At 35.4% G+C, this 20871-nt stretch overlaps 2 protein-coding genes across 3 annotated transcripts in view; both read right to left on the bottom strand.

Moving 5' to 3' along the window:
- The window catches only part of LOC118766083 (protocadherin beta-15-like), a 60530-nt gene that overhangs the window by 27063 nt on the left and 12596 nt on the right, over positions 1-20871 (bottom strand). The gene's annotated exons all lie outside the window — the stretch shown is intronic.
- Positions 610-20848, bottom strand: LOC115219382 (protocadherin beta-2-like). Of its 2 annotated transcripts, XM_036509298.1 has the most exons (5): positions 20227-20848; positions 12380-13339; positions 1427-2891; positions 1102-1255; positions 610-757 (listed from the first exon to the last, which is right to left on the bottom strand). In XM_036509298.1, exons 2-5 carry the CDS (start codon positions 13288-13290, stop codon positions 681-683), a joined length of 2607 nt encoding a protein of 868 aa, XP_036365191.1. In that variant the 5' UTR covers positions 13291-13339; positions 20227-20848; the 3' UTR covers positions 610-680. The 2 variants fall into 2 exon arrangements, with proteins under 2 accessions (XP_036365191.1, XP_036365192.1); XM_036509299.1 differs by lacking the exons at positions 12380-13339; positions 20227-20848 and having other exon boundaries at positions 1427-3822.

The raw sequence follows: 20871 nt of genomic DNA, 5'->3' as shown, positions 1-20871 counted from the left end.
TTAAATAGCTAGAATTATGTTTATACTGAAACAGAACATAACTGTTTGGGATAATAACATTAGTGATGTGAATGCTTGGCTTTGTTAGTGAATTGTTGTGTGTTTTATCCCGAATCTGATTGGTCGAGTGATCGAAACAGGAGACCAATGAAGCTGCTCCCTTCATATTGATTTCTTTCCCTGATGAACATGGTCATATATTTAGAGGTTGTGATGATCATGCTTTCCCACAGTGGCTGCCAGCTTAAGTTATAAAGCATTTATAGTTAATAATAATACTCCAAAGATGTCAGCTAACTTCATCTCATGGATAAATAAAAAATCTCCCTTATGTACTTTTACACCATCAGAAGGAGAATTACACAAGCCCCGCAAAGGACAGAGTAAACATGGCAAACCATAGAGAATATAATCTCTGGTTATTGTTATCAACAACACATAGAAAATTTGGTGTACTATGGAGTGTAATAAACATTCTTTCATTATATTAAAAACCCCACCTATTTTGCAATCAAGGGATAATTAAAAAAAATAATGACTTATCTACAAAATCTTTTTGCCTTTGATAATCTGTATTCTTATATAGAGTCTATAGCAAATGTGTGTGTGTGTGTGTGTGTGTGTCTGTGTGTGTGTGTGTACTGAACAGTCTATATCTTGTATTTACATAATGCAAAGTATTATACATGTTTGACTGGAGTTTCTTCACTGGAATCTTTCGATGTAGTTGCATCATTATTCTTATATAAATTTTGATCTGGAATTTAGATCGGAAACAGGCATAACAGAATCACAGACTTGCAGATTTCATTAATTGATTAATGAAAAAATAAAAAAAAAACGTATTATAATAAAATATATATTCTGGAGTTAATAAACTGAAAATTTGAGCAACTTATGATTTAATTACACAAAAATAGATAAATACTTAATAAAACAGATGTATTCCAAAAATTGTTGATACAAAATATACCCCAAAAACATGAGGGTAAAATGTAGAAATGAATTCTTTACAACTGACAATATAACTGTTAGAAACGGCTGTTACCAAAAATCCACACTTGAGATGAAAAAACAACATCAACATAATAGCTAATGTACCTGATATTCCTGGTATTTCTTCGTAATGTTTCAAGTCTCCATGTCTACCACTTCTCTTGGATGACATTGTATCTGATGTATAGTTACAAACCATAGTAGCATTATCTTCCACAGCATCATCACTTGATGTCACCACAACAGGTTGACAGTATTTCTGTTGACAAACAAACGATAAAGAAATGTGAGAAGACACCAAACAATGGAAGTGACAATCAACATGGATAGAGAACAATTTAATATTGGAATGTATTATAGAAGTTAAAGCATATTCAAAGAGATTTCATTGTTCACTTTTACAGAGAGAAAATGTAATGTTTCCACTTACTGGGGTAGGTTTTGGTAAAGTTCTCGACTGAACTGAAGATTCATATTTGTTCTGTAGCTGACCTTCTGCATAACATTCACTCTTGGATCTCTCAGAATAGATATTCCGCTTCACCATCTCTTCTGCATTCCTCGACATAGCAACAGAAGTGTTAGTCTGGTACAACAATTGTTTCATCTCTGCTCTACCTTGGTAGGCTGTATTCTTTGTGGCAGCAGCTGTGTTATCTCTGTGTTTAATACATTTCATAATACACAGCGTTATAGAAACAACAATAGCCACTGATATTATTACTGCTGATGATACAATGATAATAACCCATGTCATATGGACCCGACCTGAAGATTGTAAAGGTCCACTCTTCGACATTGGTGATGTCTCGTTACTAACAGCCAACACCAAAGTGACACTAGTTGTTGACGACTGAACTGGACTACCACTGTCCTTCACAACAAACACCAGCTCATAACTTCCAGCATCGTTTAGATAAACTTGTCTGGAGAAGGATAAAGCACCACTGTGTGAGTTCATACTAAACAACTGTTTATCATTTCCTTGTTTGATTGCATATCTGAGGAAAGCATTGTTTCCACTGTCCCCATCAGACGCTCTCAAAACTGTGATGTCACTCTTACTCTGCGGATGGTACTGCACATTTAGCGTGTAAGGGTCACTACTAGGATATGTAAAATACGGAGCATTGTCATTTTGATCTAGAATCTCAACAACAACATTCGCTGTGTCATTCAGAGATGGGCTTCCATTGTCTTTGACAAAAACCTCAAACTTATACACATCTTGTTTCTCTCTGTCCAATGACATGGTCGCTGAAATGAAGCCATAACTGGTGATGAGAAATGGGAGATTGGATTTTTCTTTACGCAGCAGAGAATATGTGAGTTGTCCAGCAGATCCAAGATCAGGGTCAGTGGCATTGACAAAACCAATAGGGAAGTCTTTATCTTTGTTTTCGTAGGTGAGGAATTGGAATGTATCTTTGGTAAACTGTGGTTGTACATCGTTGATGTCAGTCACTTGGATAGAGAGGCTTTTAACACTTTTGAGAGGAGGTAATCCTTTATCTTGACAGGAGACAGGAATGTTATAGTGTCCTTGTGTTTCTCTGTCTACTGGTTTGTTTAGAATGATTTTATATTCTTTAGATCCCATTGACTGTAGTTTGAATGTATCATGTTTGATATCACAGCTGACCTCTCCATTTTGTCCCACATCATTGTCAGTGACCATCACGTAAGCAATGAAGCTACCAACTCTGGTGTCTTCCGAAAGGGTAGCTGTGTTGTCATTGATTGCAGAAACATAATCAATATCAATAGATGGAGGATTGTTGTGTTGGTTGATAACATTCACGAGGACTGTTGCTATGGAACTGAGAGGAGGGCTGCCTCCATCTCTGGCCTCTATGAACAATTCGTAAGTTTTCTTTTTTCCTAAATTTGAATATTTACTCACGAAAATTTCCCCACTTGTTTCATTCAACTGAAAATAGCTTTCTGCTAGATCTGATGTTTTTGGACTGAAATGGAAAGAAATTTTACCATTTTCACCAGAATCAGCATCTGTTACAGACAAAACAATGATGGGTTTAGATTTGTGATGTGTACTTTGTATGGATATATTATAGAGAGGTTTAGAAAACTCTGGTGGGTTATCATTAACATCTATTACAGAAATATTTATATTCAAAATTCCTTGTTTTGCTGGTGACCCTCCATCTTTAGCTATTACTTGTAATAAATATGTATCTTTCATTTCTCTGTCTAATGATTCTTTCAAAACTATTTTCAGAGAAGAAATGCCATCAGCTCTTTTAGACACTGACAGAGAGAATGGTTCTCCATTCTTTGATCTTAATTTATATTGTATTAATGAGTTTTGAAATCCTACATCTTTGTCCATAGCATTGGGTATTGATCTTTTTGCACCTTTACCAATGTCTTCATAAAACTCTATGTTGATATTCTTTATAGGAAAGTTTGGTTGATGGTCATTAATGTCTTCTATGATTATTTTGATTTTTAATATTTTTGTAATACTTCTTCCTTTATTGACAACAACCTTCACAGTTCTAGAACATTCTTTGTTGAATGTGCAGAGATCTTCTGCATCCAGTGTCTGAGCAGTGTACAATTTACCTGTTTTGGTGATGTTAAATAACTGTGCCACCTTTCGTTTGAATTGACTGAATGTTATCAAATGTTGGTCAGATGGTTTAACATTGTCTAAAAGTTTAGAATCGGCAGCAATGTCTGCTACATATGTTCCTGGACTTCTCTCTTCTTCCACATGGTAGGTAAGGTCTATGGTCAAGACACAGTGGACCAGTGACAATACAATAGACAATGACAGGAACATATTGCTCTTTCTATGCAGGTATGGTTAAAGATATCCAAGTGTACTAAATATTGAACCTAAAAGAGAAATATATTTCCAGTTATTATCAGAAATAAATCACTGTTTGAAATATACATATTTATCAGTGTAACATGAGAAATGTACAAACCGTCTGTTTTACAAAACCACATTGATTCAGAAACAACCCAGCCATTAAAGAATAGTAACCACTGTGTATTGTGAAATTTTATTTGATTCACTAAACTGGTTCTGGATATCTACATTCAATATTTATCCTGAATATCAAAAAGGTTTTGTTTAAAGTTATAACAAAGAATACATTCCAAGAATGATGAAGAGGTTGTTTTTAGTTGGTACCAGTTTCTAGATCTCTGCATCAGTCTAAAGAAACGAAAACTGAGAGATACTCAGGACATCTATTATCTTATTAATATTAAACTTCAGACTATTATCTCAATGTAATTCAGCAATTATCATTTATTATTTTATATAAATGTTATATTATAGTTTCTCAATACCTACCCCAGCTAGATAATGCTAAATGCTCAGTTACTCTGACTGATTAATATCTAAGTATATGGAACAACATATAGAATCATGACAGAGTGGGTTCCGTAGATAATGTAGGAAATTTCTCTAGTTTCGTCCATAATTTATAATTATTATTTGCATCTCTAACAGTATACTTTGTAAAATGGTTGGAATTAGAAAAGGTATCCAGCCATACAAACCAAGCCAAATTAGACATTGGAGTTCCATGCAGTTGTCTGGCTCATCCAATCCTGTCGAAGTGTCTAACCCATGCCAGCATGGTACATGGATGTTAAGTGATGATGATGATGATGATCTCTAACATGTCTACTATAATTAAAATAATTATGCCTGATTAACTTCTTTACAAACTAACACTTCTCTCCAAGCTCCCTGACCAATTGCTTTCTACATCACATATCAGAAGTAGACATTTGCAATTTTTTGAAATGAACAAAACTTTCAAAGCATCTGGCATAACTAGATGCAATGCTGACCACCACCTAAGAATTCCCCATATCCCTAGTTCTTGAGGGCAGGCTGTTTTTACTCTTCAGCAATTGTGTATTTCAGAGGAGTCTGCTCTTCAATTCACACACCATCCTCAGAATAGACTGTATGTCAAGCTAAGCTGGTTCTCTTATTCACTTACTGTCTGTCTGTCTGTCTCTCTCCTTTTATTATGACTCATCCATAACTTCCTATTGCTCTGTGCAGCTGATAGCCAATGTGTTCCTTTCACTTCTGTCTCACTCAGGTATTATCCACATCATGTAGTCTCAACATCTCTCAATACACATGTTGTTCATTCAGAACTAAGAACTTAGCATTCCTCAGTATTAAATACTCTGATGTCACCAATCCCTTGTCTAGGCTGAGTGATGTATTCTTAGTATTCACAACTAGCTACCTATCCCATTTCTACGATCCCTGTTCAGTCAGTGTAACATAATCAGAGCCTTTATCTACATTGGAATATTATCGAGGTGGTTGCTTACCATGTTCATTAAAGTCACCAGTCCTGATAACAAGGTCACTGTCATCTGCCATCATGACTGCAAGAGGATCTCTTTCAAATGGCCCTTTTTTTTTACATCTACCTGTCAAACCTCAATGTAGCGTATATACACAAATCAATATTGCTATCTTGTTGCCTATGATTAACCTATGCTAAACTCATCTACCACATTCTCTAACTCCCTCCATTACTTAATCTACACACATTTTCTGCCCAGAACATGCCAATTCCATCAACTCCAGTGGCATCACTCATTCAAAAGAATTTCCTGATGCAAATACTAAGAGGAATACGGGTTAGCCAAACCGTATGCCTCTTGCACGTTTATGTATGAAAGCATCTTCTCTACTGGAAGAAGGTTTTGAAATTGGTACATCTTTGTTAACAATCTGAACAACAAATATTCAGCAACTATTAATCTAGAGTGATTTTTAAAGCGGATATTAAATGGACTCGTAATGGAAATATTATTTTCCACAAGTTTTACATCTTTATCGTCGTTTAATGTCCGCTTTCCATGCTAGCATGGGTTGCACGATTTTGACTGAGGGCTGGCAAACCAGATGGCTGCACCAGACTCCAATCTGATCAGGCAAAGTTTCTACAGCTGAATGCCCTTCCTAACGCCAACCACTCTGAGAGTGTAGTGGGTGCTTTTATGTGCCACGGGCATGGGGGCCAGTCAGGCGTTACTGGCAATGACCTCGCTCGAATCTTTTTACACATGCCACCGGCACAGGCACCAGCTTATACTGACAATGAAGTAATCCAACAATAACTTCTTTTATTTTTTAATCCATCGCTATTATTTGGATACATAATTAAGATAATGGGAATTATTTCAATTTATAAAGAATTAAAAGAGACTTTTTTTTTATTAGAGAGCAGATGATCTAATATTGGATTTACTCATTAGGAGGATGTAAAAGCTTTTAATGATCCTCTAGTTTCCTTACCACTACCACTACCACCACTATAATGCTTTCCTTTCAATATCAATCGTCGTATCTGCAGCAGAACTAAACTGATCCACAAATCATGCTTTATGCATGGCTTTTATTGGGCATTTGCACTTCAATGAAAATATTAACCATACAAAATCCAAATTCTCACTTATGGAGACCAGGAGTGCTTACTTATCCTGTGGACAAATAATTTATATTTTCACAAAATGACTGCCTGGATAACATTTCACTCACATTGACTCAGTGTCTCAGTTTTCAGGACTGATTTTTTGGTAATTAATAACCAGGAATCTTTTATATTCCAGATATATTTATGTGAAGTCCTTAAACTTCCTGTCACTGCTATAACTTTTATACTGCCAGACCTTCAAGACACACATTTTTTACTCACTAGTAGCATATAATTATTTCTACTCTAGGCACAAGGCCCTGAAAATTTGGGGGAAGGGGACCAGTCAATTATATCGACCCCAGTACTCAACTGGTACTTAATTTATCAACCCCGAAAGAATGAAAGGCAAAGTTGACCTTGGCAGAATTTAAACTCAGAACATAAAAGCAGACAAAATACTGCTAAGCATTTCGCCTGGCATGCTAACCATTCTGCCAGCTTGCCGCCTTACTAGTAACATATAATGAAAGCTGAAATGCTCTCCCTACACTTAACTATAATAATATAAAGATGAAATATTTAAAGCTAAATCTAACATCATGTGCTAATTCCTTAAGAACCCTCTCTCTGAAGAGTAAGTTAACAGACAACCTCCCTTCAATGCAGAGAATAGTGTCCCAATATGGAAGAGGAAAAGTAAAAATATGCCCTTCTCAGTTAAGTTTCAAGAGAGGGTCCAATGGAAGCCCAGTAGTTAAAAGGTTAGCACATGGCATTGGATATTGTTTTAAATATTTGCAACTTCATATCATTAGAGCTAAAAGGTTTGTAAAAATCACCTCTTTATAACATGTTTCTAGTGAATAAACAGAGATGCCTCGTGAAAATTTGGTAATGAGTCAGACGAGCAGATGAGACTATGTTGGAGCAGAGTTTCTATGGCCAGATGCCCTTCTTGATGCCTCTCTTTGTTTCCACGCAAGATAATGACCCCCACAACCCTCACCCCAGTCTATCATACAACAAACAGCCTGAGTATGGTTATATGAAGCAATTAAGATAACGACACTGTTTGAATGAGCCTTTCGTTTATGAAGATTATAGAACATGTGAAGGCATATCAAGACGCCTGGCTATGCTTTCATGATGGACTGCAAGCTGAGGACAGAGTGAGGCCTTTGTTTACATTTAGTAAGAACACATGAAGAGGAAGGGAAATACAAACCCACTCACACTGTGAGTTTCTTCAGTTTCCAGTTACCAATTTCACTCACAAGATATCGGTTGATCTGTGGCTGTCATACAGGACGTCAGCTAACAACATCCATACTACAGGACTAAAGCCCTAACCACATGGTTCAAAAGTGGATGTCTTATACACACTACCATGCTTGTCATGTAGTTTAAAACTGATTCACAATGGCTATTTTCAATGTAAGCATTTATGTTATTGTTTTTGAGAAATAGGACTCAAATAATGATGAGAGATTCAAGTCAGAAATCTGACAACTGAATAAATGACAAAAGCTGTTTAATATGAAAAGTGAATGTTTTACAAGAACAAAGAGTAAAGTGTAACAGTTTAAGACGTTCAGGGCAGGCATCAAATTTTGGTGACTAAATGTTTAGATATTCAAACAGAAATCTTTGTGGATACAGAATATTGAGAAATATATTTGACAATGAGATGATGATGAAGAAGTTTCACTTTGAATTGTAAACATGATTAATAATTGAGATAAACATAATTTCCGTAAATTTAAAGCTCTGATGTTATAAAAATTCAAAAATCTATAATTAAATTGAAGGGACAGTGTAAAAAGGAGATAAAAAATTGTGACTATAAATAAATCATAGAGGGAAATAGGAGAGAATGTTCAAAAAGAAATAACATATTACTATGACTTACAAATATGCTTTAGAAGCAAACATATGCAATATAAACATTTTCTACATTGACGTAGTCTACAACATGCTAATATTTCTATTCACTTCTTGATAGCTGTCAGTCTTACTGTCCTCCATTATACCCAACCATAATCCTTAACATACCATTAGCTTATCACTGCTAATACTTGACACATTATACACAACTTTAAAGAAAATATCCTTCAGTATATTTTTATATGAAAATCTTCACATAACTTTCTTACAGCATCAGCTAAATAGACACAACATCACATCTTCCTTACAACAAAAGCAAATGCACGCATTACTGCTATATACTGCAGAGATTGTTCTCTATTGTTAGTGATCAATATCTGTAACAAATGTTACACAGACACATACTGTTGCAATGAAATAAAGTCTAAATATGAAACATCTCAATCAACATCATTAAATGAAGTATGAAAAGAAAATAGTATGGGTTATATGTATGAAAATGATGTGTAAATTATTGGTGAATCTCTTTGTTCTCCTGTTAATATTAAATATGTAAGATTCTAACATCTTGTTACAACAATCTCTAACTGATTCAATGAGATACATAAAACAAAATTATAAAAGAGATTAAATGGAAACTTACCTTTTTAGTAATTATATCATTGGTTATTCAGTGAGAAAGAGAAAGATGTATTGTTGTAGAAAGATCCATTGTAAGTGCTGCTGTAATGGTGTGACAATGGCTGTTATGGTGATGGAGTAGTGTAGCACGTCAGGCAGAGAGTCTGCTGCTAGGAGAGGGTTGCATGTGTCACTGAAGTTGTACGTTTTGTGGGAGTACGTCCATCTAATAATATTCTGTATGTATTTATCCTTAAAGATAATGTTTGTTTACTCCTATCAATAACAATTTACATACATCTATTATACATATATTTTAATAGCTACAATATTTGATAATAAAGGAAAATATAATCATTTGTTTAATAACATCAGTAATGTAAAGGCTTAGCTTTGTTAGAAATTTCTTTCTATTTTTTAGTGAGAATCTGATTGGCTGAATGACCTAAACAGAAGACCAATGACGATCATCTTCATATTGATTTTACAAGACAAAATACCTTAAATTTATACAAGGAAGAAAGTGAGACTGTGTGATGGTCATCCATTTTCATAAGCCTTACTACTATGAAAATAGTTATCTGTATGTTAAATCGTCATACATCCCAAATACAATGTTAGGATTATCACTAAGAACAGAAACATTCCAATAAGAATGTTTCCATATTGTCACAAGAATATGTGTCATGGTAATCTTTGATTAAATCAGAAATATTTTTTGTAGTTGAATTTCATGAAATAAAGTAGCTATAATTACTAATATTTAGTCTTACAGAGCCATAACAAAATACCTTCATATTATTATTATTATTATTATTATTATTATAGATGATGAGGATAATAATAATAATAATAATAATGTTGCTGATGATAATAATTCAGTAAATAGGCAGATAGCTAAAAGAATTTGTGATAAAAGTGTAGTAATTTAACTTGATGCCAGTTATAACGTCATTATTTTAATGACTGCAAAAGAATGAAAGAAAACCTAAATTGTGGAAGAAATTGAACTAAAATATATCAGGATATACATTGATTTTTATGGTCTGTGCAAGAAGCCCATATTAGTACTAGGGTTGATCAGATATACAGGAACCCACTCTAAGAGACTTTAGCCTGATATTGATGCTAGAATTCAAAAGTAATATTCAGAAAAGAACAAATTTTGATGTATAAAATAACTATTTTTTTGATAAAGTGTAAATGTATACTTCCATGGAAAATAAACATAACAAAGAATATAGGAACTTATTGACTAAAAGGAAATCTATTCTTTTACGTAACTTCTGTTTACTTATCAGAATAACAGCTTAATTGTTGACAACCCTGTCATTACATTTATATAGCACTATTCAGTATGTATAATAATGAGTGTTCATTTTGAGATTGCATGTGTAATGATTGGAATATGTTGTAGTCAGATGAGTTCAGTATTTGGATTAGACATGTTTCACTGGTGTTTCTTCACTGGAATCTTTCGAAGCAGATGCATCGTTGTTTTTATATAAACTTTGCTCTGAAATTCAAATGAAAATAGATTTTGCCAGGATATCAATACGTTAATAGATGGAAAGAATGGTGACATTATTTTTACAGTGTACAGCAATTTGTACTTGTTAAAATTATTTGCAAAGTATTGCTAATGCAGTTATTAACCTGATACTCCTGGTATTTCTTCGTAATGTTTCAAGTCTCCGTGTCTACCACTTCTCTTGGATGACATTGTATCTGATGTATAGTTACAAACCATAGTAGCATTATCTTCCACAGCATCATCACTTGATGTCACCACAACAGGTTGACAGTATTTCTGTTGACAAACAAACAATAAAGAAATGTGAGAAGACACCAAACAATGGAAGTTACAATCAACATGGAAAGAGAACAATTTAATATTGGAATGTATTATTGAAGTTAAAACATATTCAAAGAGATTTCATTGTTCACTTTTACAGAGAGAAAATGTAATGTTTCCACTTACTGGGGTAGGTTTTGGTAAAGTTCTCGACTGAACTGAAGATTCATATTTGTTCTGTAGCTGACCTTCTGCATAACATTCACTCTTGGATCTCTCAGAATAGATATTCCGCTTCACCATCTCTTCTGCATTCCTCGACATAGCAACAGAAGTGTTAGTCTGGTACAACAATTGTTTCATCTCTGCTCTACCTTGGTAGGCTGTATTCTTTGTGGCAGCAGCTGTGTTATCTCTGTGTTTAATACATTTCATAATACACAGCGTTATAGAAACAACAATAGCCACTGATATTATTACTGCTGATGATACAATGATAATAACCCATGTCATATGGACCCGACCTGAAGATTGTAAAGGTCCACTCTTCGACATTGGTGACGTCTCGTTACTAACAGCCAATACCAAAGTGACACTAGTTGTTGACGACTGAACTGGACTACCACTGTCCTTCACAACAAACACCAGCTCATAACTTCCAGCATCATTTAGATAAACTTGTCTGGAGAAGGATAAAGCACCACTGTGTGAGTTCATACTAAACAACTGTTTATCATTTCCTTGTATGATTGCATATCTGAGGAAAGCATTGTTTCCACTGTCCCCATCAGACGCTCTCAAAACTGTGATGTCACTCTTACTCTGCGGATGGTACTGCACATTTAGCGTGTAAGGGTCACTACTAGGATATGTAAAATACGGAGCATTGTCATTTTGATCTAGAATCTCAACAACAACATTCGCTGTGTCATTCAGAGATGGGCTTCCATTATCTTTGACAAAAACCTCAAACTTATACACATCTTGTTTCTCTCTGTCCAATGACATGGTCGCTGAAATGAAGCCATAACTGGTGATGAGAAATGGGAGATTGGATTTTTCTTTACGCAGCAGAGAATATGTGAGTTGTCCAGCAGATCCAAGATCAGGGTCAGTGGCATTGACAAAACCAATAGGGAAGTCTTTATCTTTGTTTTCGTAGGTGAGGAATTGGAATGTATCTTTGGTAAACTGTGGTTGTACATCGTTGATGTCAGTCACTTGGATAGAGAGGCTTTTAACACTTTTGAGAGGAGGTAATCCTTTATCTTGACAGGAGACAGGAATGTTATAGTGTCCTTGTGTTTCTCTGTCCACTGGTTTGTTTAGAATGATTTTATATTCTTTAGATCCCATTGACTGTAGTTTGAACGTATCATGTTTGATATCACAGCTGACCTCTCCATTTTGTCCCACATCATTGTCAGTGACCATCACATAAGCAATGAAACTACCAACTTTGATGTTTTCAGAGATGGTAGCTGTGTTGTCATTGATTGCAGAAACATAATCAATATCAATAGATGGAGGATTGTTGTGTTGATTGATAACATTTACTAGAACTGTTGCTATGGAACTGAATGGTGGACTGCCTCCATCTCTGGCTTCTATAAACAATTCGTAGGTTTTCTTTTTTCTCAGACTTGAATATTCCCTTAATAAAATGCTTCCACTGGTTTCATTTAACAGAAAATAGCTTTTTGCAATATCTGATGTTTTTGGACTGAAATGGAAAGTAATTTTACCATTTTCACCAGAATCAGCATCACTCACAGACAAAACAATGATGGGTTTAGATTTGTGATGTGTGCTTTGTATGGATATATTATATAAAGGTTTAGAAAACTCTGGTGGGTTATCATTTATATCTATTATGGAAATATTTATGTTTAAAATCCCTTGTTTTGCTGGTGAACCTCCATCTTTAGCTATGACCTGTAATAAATAACTATCTTTTATTTCCCTGTCTAATGATTCTTTCAAAACTATGTTAAGCGAAGAAATACCGTCAGCTCTTTTAGACACTGACAGAGAGAATGGTTCTCCATTCTTTGATTTTAATTTATATTGTATTAATGAGTTCTGAAATCCTACATCTTTGTCCATAGCATTGGGTATTGATTGTTTTGCACCTTTAGCTATATTCTCAGAAAACTGTATGTTGATATTCTTTATAGGAAACTTTGGTTGATGGTCATTGATATCTTCTATTACTATTTTGATTTTTAATATTTTTGAAACACTCGTTCCTTTATTGACAACAACCTTCACAGTTCTGGAACATTCTTTGTTGAATGTGCAGAGATCTTCTGCATCCAGTGTCTGAGCAGTGTACAGTTTACCTGTTTTGGTGATATTAAATAACTGTGCCACCTTTCGTTTGAATTGACTGAATGTTATCAAATGTTGGTCAGATGGTTTAACATTGTCTAAAAGTTTAGAATCGGCAGCAATGTCTGCTACATATGTTCCTGGACTTCTCTCTTCTTCCACGTGGTAGGTAAGGTCTATGGTCAGGACACAGTGGACCACTGATAATACAATGGACAATGCCAATAACATTATTGTAGAATGATGGATACTTAAAAACGTTTGAATATGTTGATGGGACCTAAAACAGAAATACAAATTCATTAAAGAATTGTAATGAGAAATAAATAACAGTTTAAATTACACAGATATCTTTGAAATAATAGGAATATATAAATCTATCACTTCATGTCATCATCATCATCCTCTTCATCATTTAATGTCTGTTTTCCATGCTGGCCTGTGTTGGATGGTTTGACTGGTGTCTGGCAAGCCAGGAGGCTGCACCAGGCTCCAATCTGATCTGGCAAGGATTCTACAGCTGGATGCCTGCCCTTCCTAATGCCAACCACTCCAAGAGTGTAGTGGGTGCTTTTTATGTGCCACCAGCGCAAGAGCCAGTCAGGCGTTACTGGCATCAACCACACTCCAATGGTGCTTTTTACATGTCACTTGCATGGGAGCCAGTCAGGTGATAGATTAAAGAGCATATGAAGTGATTTGTTCCAGTGTAAGTACAGAATTGAAAAAAAAAAACATCAACAACTAGGTACTCCATTAAAGTGGTATGAGAGAAGGGGGCAGTGCATTGCTGCATCCACTATTTATCTGTATTTGCCAAGGTCATCCTGGGCAACAGTCTGAGCAGTGCCCCAGTCAATCCCCATCTCTGTGAGATACTTCCTCATTTGCTGTGACCATGTGGCATGTGGCTGACAAAACACAAGCTGTCAGCCAAGCCTTGTGGCCTGTTGTTGTTACGTAGCCTTGGGTCAGTCCTGACTGAGAAGATCTATGATAAAAGGCATTTAAGTTGCACTCATCTTATATATATCTATCTTTTTTTCCATACAGTGCATTTACAAGTATATCATGCAATGTGACCTTTCTGTTTTTGTAAGAGAGTAAGATATAATTTTAAGATGATTTGGCTGCTAATTCTAGTAAATCAAGAGCCCATGTAGAGGGATTTATTTTTTGTTGACTTACATGACATGACCAGAAAAATAACAAAGCAAAATCCTGATGACAAGGTATGAAGTGCTGACTTTTTTGATCCCCTATGGACTCAACAATTCATACTGTTTCCCAAATTTGTGACGGAGAAATGTTCAAATGATTTTCTAGCTTCAATAATTGTTCAATAGATATTTTCAATAATTTTTAATCTACATTAAAGACCTTGCTAATGCTTTTTTTTTTAATTGACAAACCTCTTCAATGACAATGATACTCCATCTTTGACATTGTTGTTTTAACATCTGTCCTTCTATGCTTGCATAATTTAAACAATCACTACAATCATATGATGTCAAGACAAAGTGACACCGATACACATACCCATATCTATCTCAGTGTGTCTGTATATAAAACGTATGTGTGTGTGCATGTATATATATATATATCGCTAAACCCGTTTCTATTTTCTCTCCCTGTTTGTTTCTGTGTTCCTTCCTGTCAAAGAGCGTAAAAGACTTTCTCACTTCCTGAGTGTTAAACTAATACATGTTTGTTGTTTACACACCCATCTTCGTCTTTTGCTTTTTTGTAAATTCTCACTGTATATATATATATATATATATATATATATATATATATATAATATATATATATATATATATATAATATATATATATATATATATATATATATATCTGTCCTTCTAAAGAGTATTTACCCAATTTTCTAAGCTGTCTTCATAGCCATCCTACATTTAAGAATTCCTTTATTTTCTGTAGAAAATATATATATATATATATATATATGAAATGAACTTTTTTCAATTCCTATTTGCTAAATCCACTCTAAATGCTTTGCTAGAGATTATAGAAGGCACTTGCCCAGGGTGTCACACAGTGGAACTGAACCTGAAGCCACATGGTTAAGAAGAAAACTCCTTAAGCACATAGCCACATGTCACTAGAAGCTGTCCATTGTAAATTTTTTCATTATCTTCCTGAGTGTCATTCATTATACAGGAAATATATAATGTAATCTATATATATAAAACAGAATTTTTGTGTGTGTGTATGTTCCTTAAGGATTCGAAAACTGTGCTGCTGATTTTGATGTATCAAGTATCAAAAGATTCAATAATCCTTTGGCTACCAAATAAAGTACGTTTTTTGCACAACAACTCTTTTATACTACAAAAATAACCTCAGAAACAAAGCTGGGTCGCACAATTTTGAGGCCATTTTTGAACAATATTTGGATTTGCTTCTAATCTACTTTGCCAATTTTAATGTTTTTGGTGTCAAAAATGCAGCAATGTACAAGAAGTGTTATGAGTGCATTTATGATGCACAAAACCCTATTTGTAAATGGAATATGACCAAAAAACATGCTTTTTTTTGGAACAATTATTGGCACATTTTCTGTCAATAATGGCCTTTGTGCCACAACTGCCAATGTGAACGTCTTCAGTATTCCATGATAAAACAATGTCTTTGAAGTATTGTGATGCCATTTCTTTGCACAAAGCTCCATTTTTCAACAGAAGATTGACTAATGAACCATGTTTCTGGCATTACTACCAAAAAGAATTTGTCCATGTAGATTTTCTTGGTAGTAAACAACTCAGGAATGCCAAAGGAGCATTCTCGGGTTTAAATTCAATAAAATTTCCCTGAGGACTAAGCACAATAAGAGACTATATTCATTCAAGTGTGGTAAAGATGTGAAGCAATGACTAAAGCCTTTCGACCTTTTTTGCCTTTAACATTTGCTCTCTTTATTCAACCCAATTTATGCAAAGTTGCTTATCGTTTTTAGTATATATTATTCTTTTATTTGTTTCAGTCATTTGACTGCAGCCATGCTGGAGCACTGCCTTTAGTCGAAGAAATCAACACCAGGACTTATTCTTTGTAAGCCCAGTACTTATTCTATCAGTCTCTTTTGCTGAATCACTAAGTTACGTGGATGTAAACACACCAACATCAGTTGTCAAGCGATGGTGGGGGGACAAACAGACACACACACACGCATATATATATACGACGGGCTTCTTTCAGTTTCCGTCTACCAAATCCACTCACAAGGCTTAGATCAGCCTCAAGCTATAGTAGAAGGCACTTGCCCAAGGTGCCATGCAGAGGCACTGTACCCGGAACCATCACTCCTGTGATGCCTATTATTCATTTTATAAGCCACAAAGTTCGTAAGGGTTTTGCTACAATCTCCCTATTTTTCACAGTGGTTGAGTGCATACTACCACACAGGTGGTGCGATGAAAAACAGATGCCTGACCTGATAACCTCAGTCAAGACAACAACAACACTGCGTATCTGTGTGAGGGCAAATCAAGGGGTCACATACACACGAGTCTGCCCATGGTCCGTGTCCTTTCATTGGTCAGGATGCACACCGTGTTCACTGATTAGTACAACTTCAAATCAATTTTTCCTTATTACACACATGTACTGCAATACCAGTTGGTTGTGCTGTTATTATTATCAATGACTTAAGCAACACCGGAGTGTGTGTGGTGCATTGCTAGTATAATATAATTGGTAGACTTACTAGTTGATACTGACAGTGAGGTTATACAATAATTTCTTTTTTATCTTTTAATCCATGTCCATTATTGGGACATATCATTGTATATTGCGAATTATCCCAGTTTATATGGCACTAACAGCTGAGCCCGGTTTCACCCAGTCTGTTTCGATGATGTGGCTACGATCGTTTTCGACTAGGCATAATCTATAACAGCGTTTCTCAACCTTATTATTTTGGGTCCCTTGTTTTGATTGGAGCTTCCAGCTGTATGAAAATTTCCTGACCCCATCCTGTCAGAAAACAGCTTCTAAGCAACTGGTTGTTTTAATGGCAGAAGAAAGAGGGAAATTCCATTAGAAAAGTTTTAATCGATTTTCTCGGTAAGTATGGGGGCTGTGTAAAAAATACAAACTGCATTCCAATCTATACACCCATCTCCATATGTATGCCATTTTTCACGCGAATCCACCCAGCCGTTTGGATTTGAACCTCAAGACAAGAAAGAATACAATGATCGCCCATGTCCAATTTATATTATAGATTAAGATATCAGAGAGGTTTCTTCCTTTGGATAACATGCCAATCTGTAGCATGTAAAGTGAAACAGTATTGCTTGAGGAAATTAAAGATGGTCTGTGGAGGCAAGTATTAATATAAAATGCATCCAGCTGTAAAAACCATGCCAAAACACACTCAGAAGCATGGCACAGGCTCCAGCCTGGCCAGCTCCTGCCAAACCATCCACCCCATGATAAGATGGAGGGAGGTTAAATGATGATGATGTTGATACAAAGGAATAAGTCCTTCATACTGCAAATTTTAAAATCATGTCTGGTCAGTGGCGATCTATGTTCGGGAAGATATGGCTCAAAACTGCTGCTGTGGTATGATATTTTGTCTTGCAAGATGAGCCAGGAGAGAGAGAGGCAGTAGTGGACATCTCCAGCAAACTCAGCCAGAGTAAGGTAGGGACTGTTTGATTGGAGGAAAATCAATCAAAAGGCACCAATTGATGCACACAATTCACTAGCAGCATCCACAAACTCACCAGCCTGCAGCTATGGTCAGTGTGGCTTGAAAGCAATGAAGCAAGTATGCTCTGCTGGATGTGCATTGTCAGTGTGGACGTACAACAGACTGTAAGTGTCTTAAGAGAGACGTTGGGTAGAAGAGGCATCAGATGTAGTGTGCACGAGAGAAAACTGCTGGTATGGTCATGTGATGTGTAGGGATGAGGACAGCTGCACAAAGAAGTGTGGAGGGAACCTGTGGGATGAGGTGGTGAAATACGATCTTTGGATGTAGAGTCTCATGGAGGTGATGACAAAAGACCGAAACAATACCGTTCTGCATTTAAGAGGTGAGGAATTATGTACATTATTTACATTTGATGGATATTTATCCTCATCTTGTCAGTTGCTAACACAATGTTTTGGGTATGTCAGCCAAAACGTTGTGTTAACAACAAACAAGATGAGGACAAATATCCGTCAAATGTAAATAATGTAAAAAATGTATAAAAGACCAAAATTTTTGGTGATTTGCTGTGCTTGAGAAGACGTATGAAGCTAAATGAAATTGTAGTTGTGTGCAGTGCCAGTGACACGTGCAAAGCACCCATTTCAGTGATACATAAAAGGCACCCATTGACACATAAAAAGTACCCATGTTTGTGACATGTAAAAGACACCCGTGCTGGTAATATGTAAAAGACACCCAGTTCACTCTGTGGAATGGCTGGCATTTGGAAGAGCATCTGGCTGTAGAAACCACGCTAAAACAAACAGGAACCTGGTGCAGCTCCCTGGCTTACCAGCTCCAATTAAACCATCTTACTGATGCCAGTATGGAAAACAGACACTAGATGATGATGATGATGATATTCAACGTAACTTTATACATACAATGTATATATACTGACAAAGTAATAACGGTTCACAAAATAATTGAAATATAAATTTACAACAGAATATTGGTAAATATAGATTTGGCCGTCTGCCAGCCTCGTCTGGCACCTGTGTCGGTGGCACATAAAAAACACCATCCGAGCGTGGCCGTCTGCCAGCCTCGTCTGGCACCTGTGTCGGTGGCACATAAAATCACCCACTACACTCTCGGAGTGGTTGGCGTTAGGAAGGGCATCCAGCTGTAGAAACACTGCCAGATCTGACTGGCCTGGTGCAGCCTTCGGGCTAGCCAGACCCCAGTCGAACCGTCCAACCCATGCTAGCATGGAAAGCGGACGTTAAACGATGATGATGATGATAGAATAAAATATGATTGAAAAATATAGGAGTGAATTCTGTTGTGTCTGGGGAGAGTCATTTTCTCTTTGTGCCTTATAATATAACACACTCAGCAGTAAAATTTCCACTTTTTTCTAAAAAATAATAATAAAAAAATAAATAAATAGAAATAATAAAAAAGTGGAAATTTTACCGCTGAGTGTGTTATATTATAAGGCACAAAGAGAAAATGACTCTCCCCAGACACAACAGAATATGCTTCAACACACGAACTCATATAAAGAATCTTGCAAACCAAATCCAAAAACAAAATATAGGAATGAAATTATATAGAAAATTACATTAAAAAAATCAAAGTGGGAAGACTGATTGAAATAATTATATTTCACAAAAGCTTCTATACATATCAACTTTAAAAGAAACATAAAGCTTATAACTGATATTGTCTTTATTTCATCAACTCCAAATGGAGCTGGTCTGTTTCACTGTATCGTCACCTTCACCATTACGAGTCCTTTCTGAATATTTCATGTCTGCTACCATCCTTAACACAAATCTACTACATCAATGCTAACAACCTGCACACTAATAAACACATTAAACACACTGTAGCAAATTGCTTCAGATTTTCTTCAGATTTTCTCAGTTTCCTCCACTTACTAAAGTAAGGCTGACCTGGGGCAAAATAACAAACAGCTTCTTATGAGCTCTAAAACATACTTTGTCTGCCATTAACCCTTGACATTATAATTTAAGATAATTAAGTAATAAATATATTTAAAATAAATTTTATCCCTGTAGTTAAATAATAATCTAAGTTTGTGAAAACAAAAATCTTTCAAACCTACACCAGCCAACGTTTTGCATGTATTTTAGATCAAGACATCACTACTGACAATCTACCCATCATAAACAGTCATGTATTTCTTAATATTACACACCAGACATCCTAATCCATCATTTACACAGTACCTACCTTATAAATACATTAGATATATTTGGCCATGCAAAGTAAAGTCTATGAAACATTTTCAACAAGATAGCTTTCAATTATTTCTGAGATAAAATGACACGGACAAAACTACTGAAAAATATGGATGAATTATTGTTCAATCTCTTTGTTCTCTTGTTCATATTAAATATGTTAGGATACTATCTTAAGCATGCATGAGATTTATTGCATCAAATGAGATTATAAAAAAGTTAAATAGAAACTTACCTTTTTAATAATTATATCATTGGTTATTCAGTGAGAAAGAGAAAGATGTATTGTTGTAGAAAGATCCATTGTAAGTGCTGCTGTAATGGTGTGACAATGGCTGTTATGGTGATGGAGTAGTGTAGCACGTCAGGCAGAGAGTCTGCTGCTAGGAGAGGGTTGCATGTGTCACTGAAGTTGTATGTTTTGTGGGAGTACGTCCATCTGATAATATTCTACATGTACTTATCCTTAAAGATGATGTTTGTTTGCTGGTATCAATGACTATTTAAATATATAGATATAAATTTATATAACTGTAATATTCTATTGTTAAACATAAGTGTCTGGTTTAATAACATCAGTAATGTGGATGGTAGTCTTAGTCAGTAATTTCTTTCTATGTTTCAGTGAGAATCTGATTGGTTGAATGATCGTGACAGAAGACCAATGAAGATGTTCTCTTGACATTGATTCCTTTTTATGAAAAACATGATCACATAGGCTGCGATGATCGTGCTTTCCTACAGTCATTCCGAGCATAAGTTGTAACTTTTCTACTCGATATTACTCCAAAGATGCAACAAAACTTTGCCACTAACATATAAAAATCTCCTTTGTGTATATTTATACCATCTTGATTAGAAGTACATAAATTTTTTAATG

Source organism: Octopus sinensis, linkage group LG14, assembly GCF_006345805.1.
Source record: "Octopus sinensis linkage group LG14, ASM634580v1, whole genome shotgun sequence".
NCBI classification, from domain to species: domain Eukaryota; kingdom Metazoa; phylum Mollusca; class Cephalopoda; order Octopoda; family Octopodidae; genus Octopus; species Octopus sinensis.
This window is presented reverse-complemented; position numbering and strand designations above follow the sequence as displayed.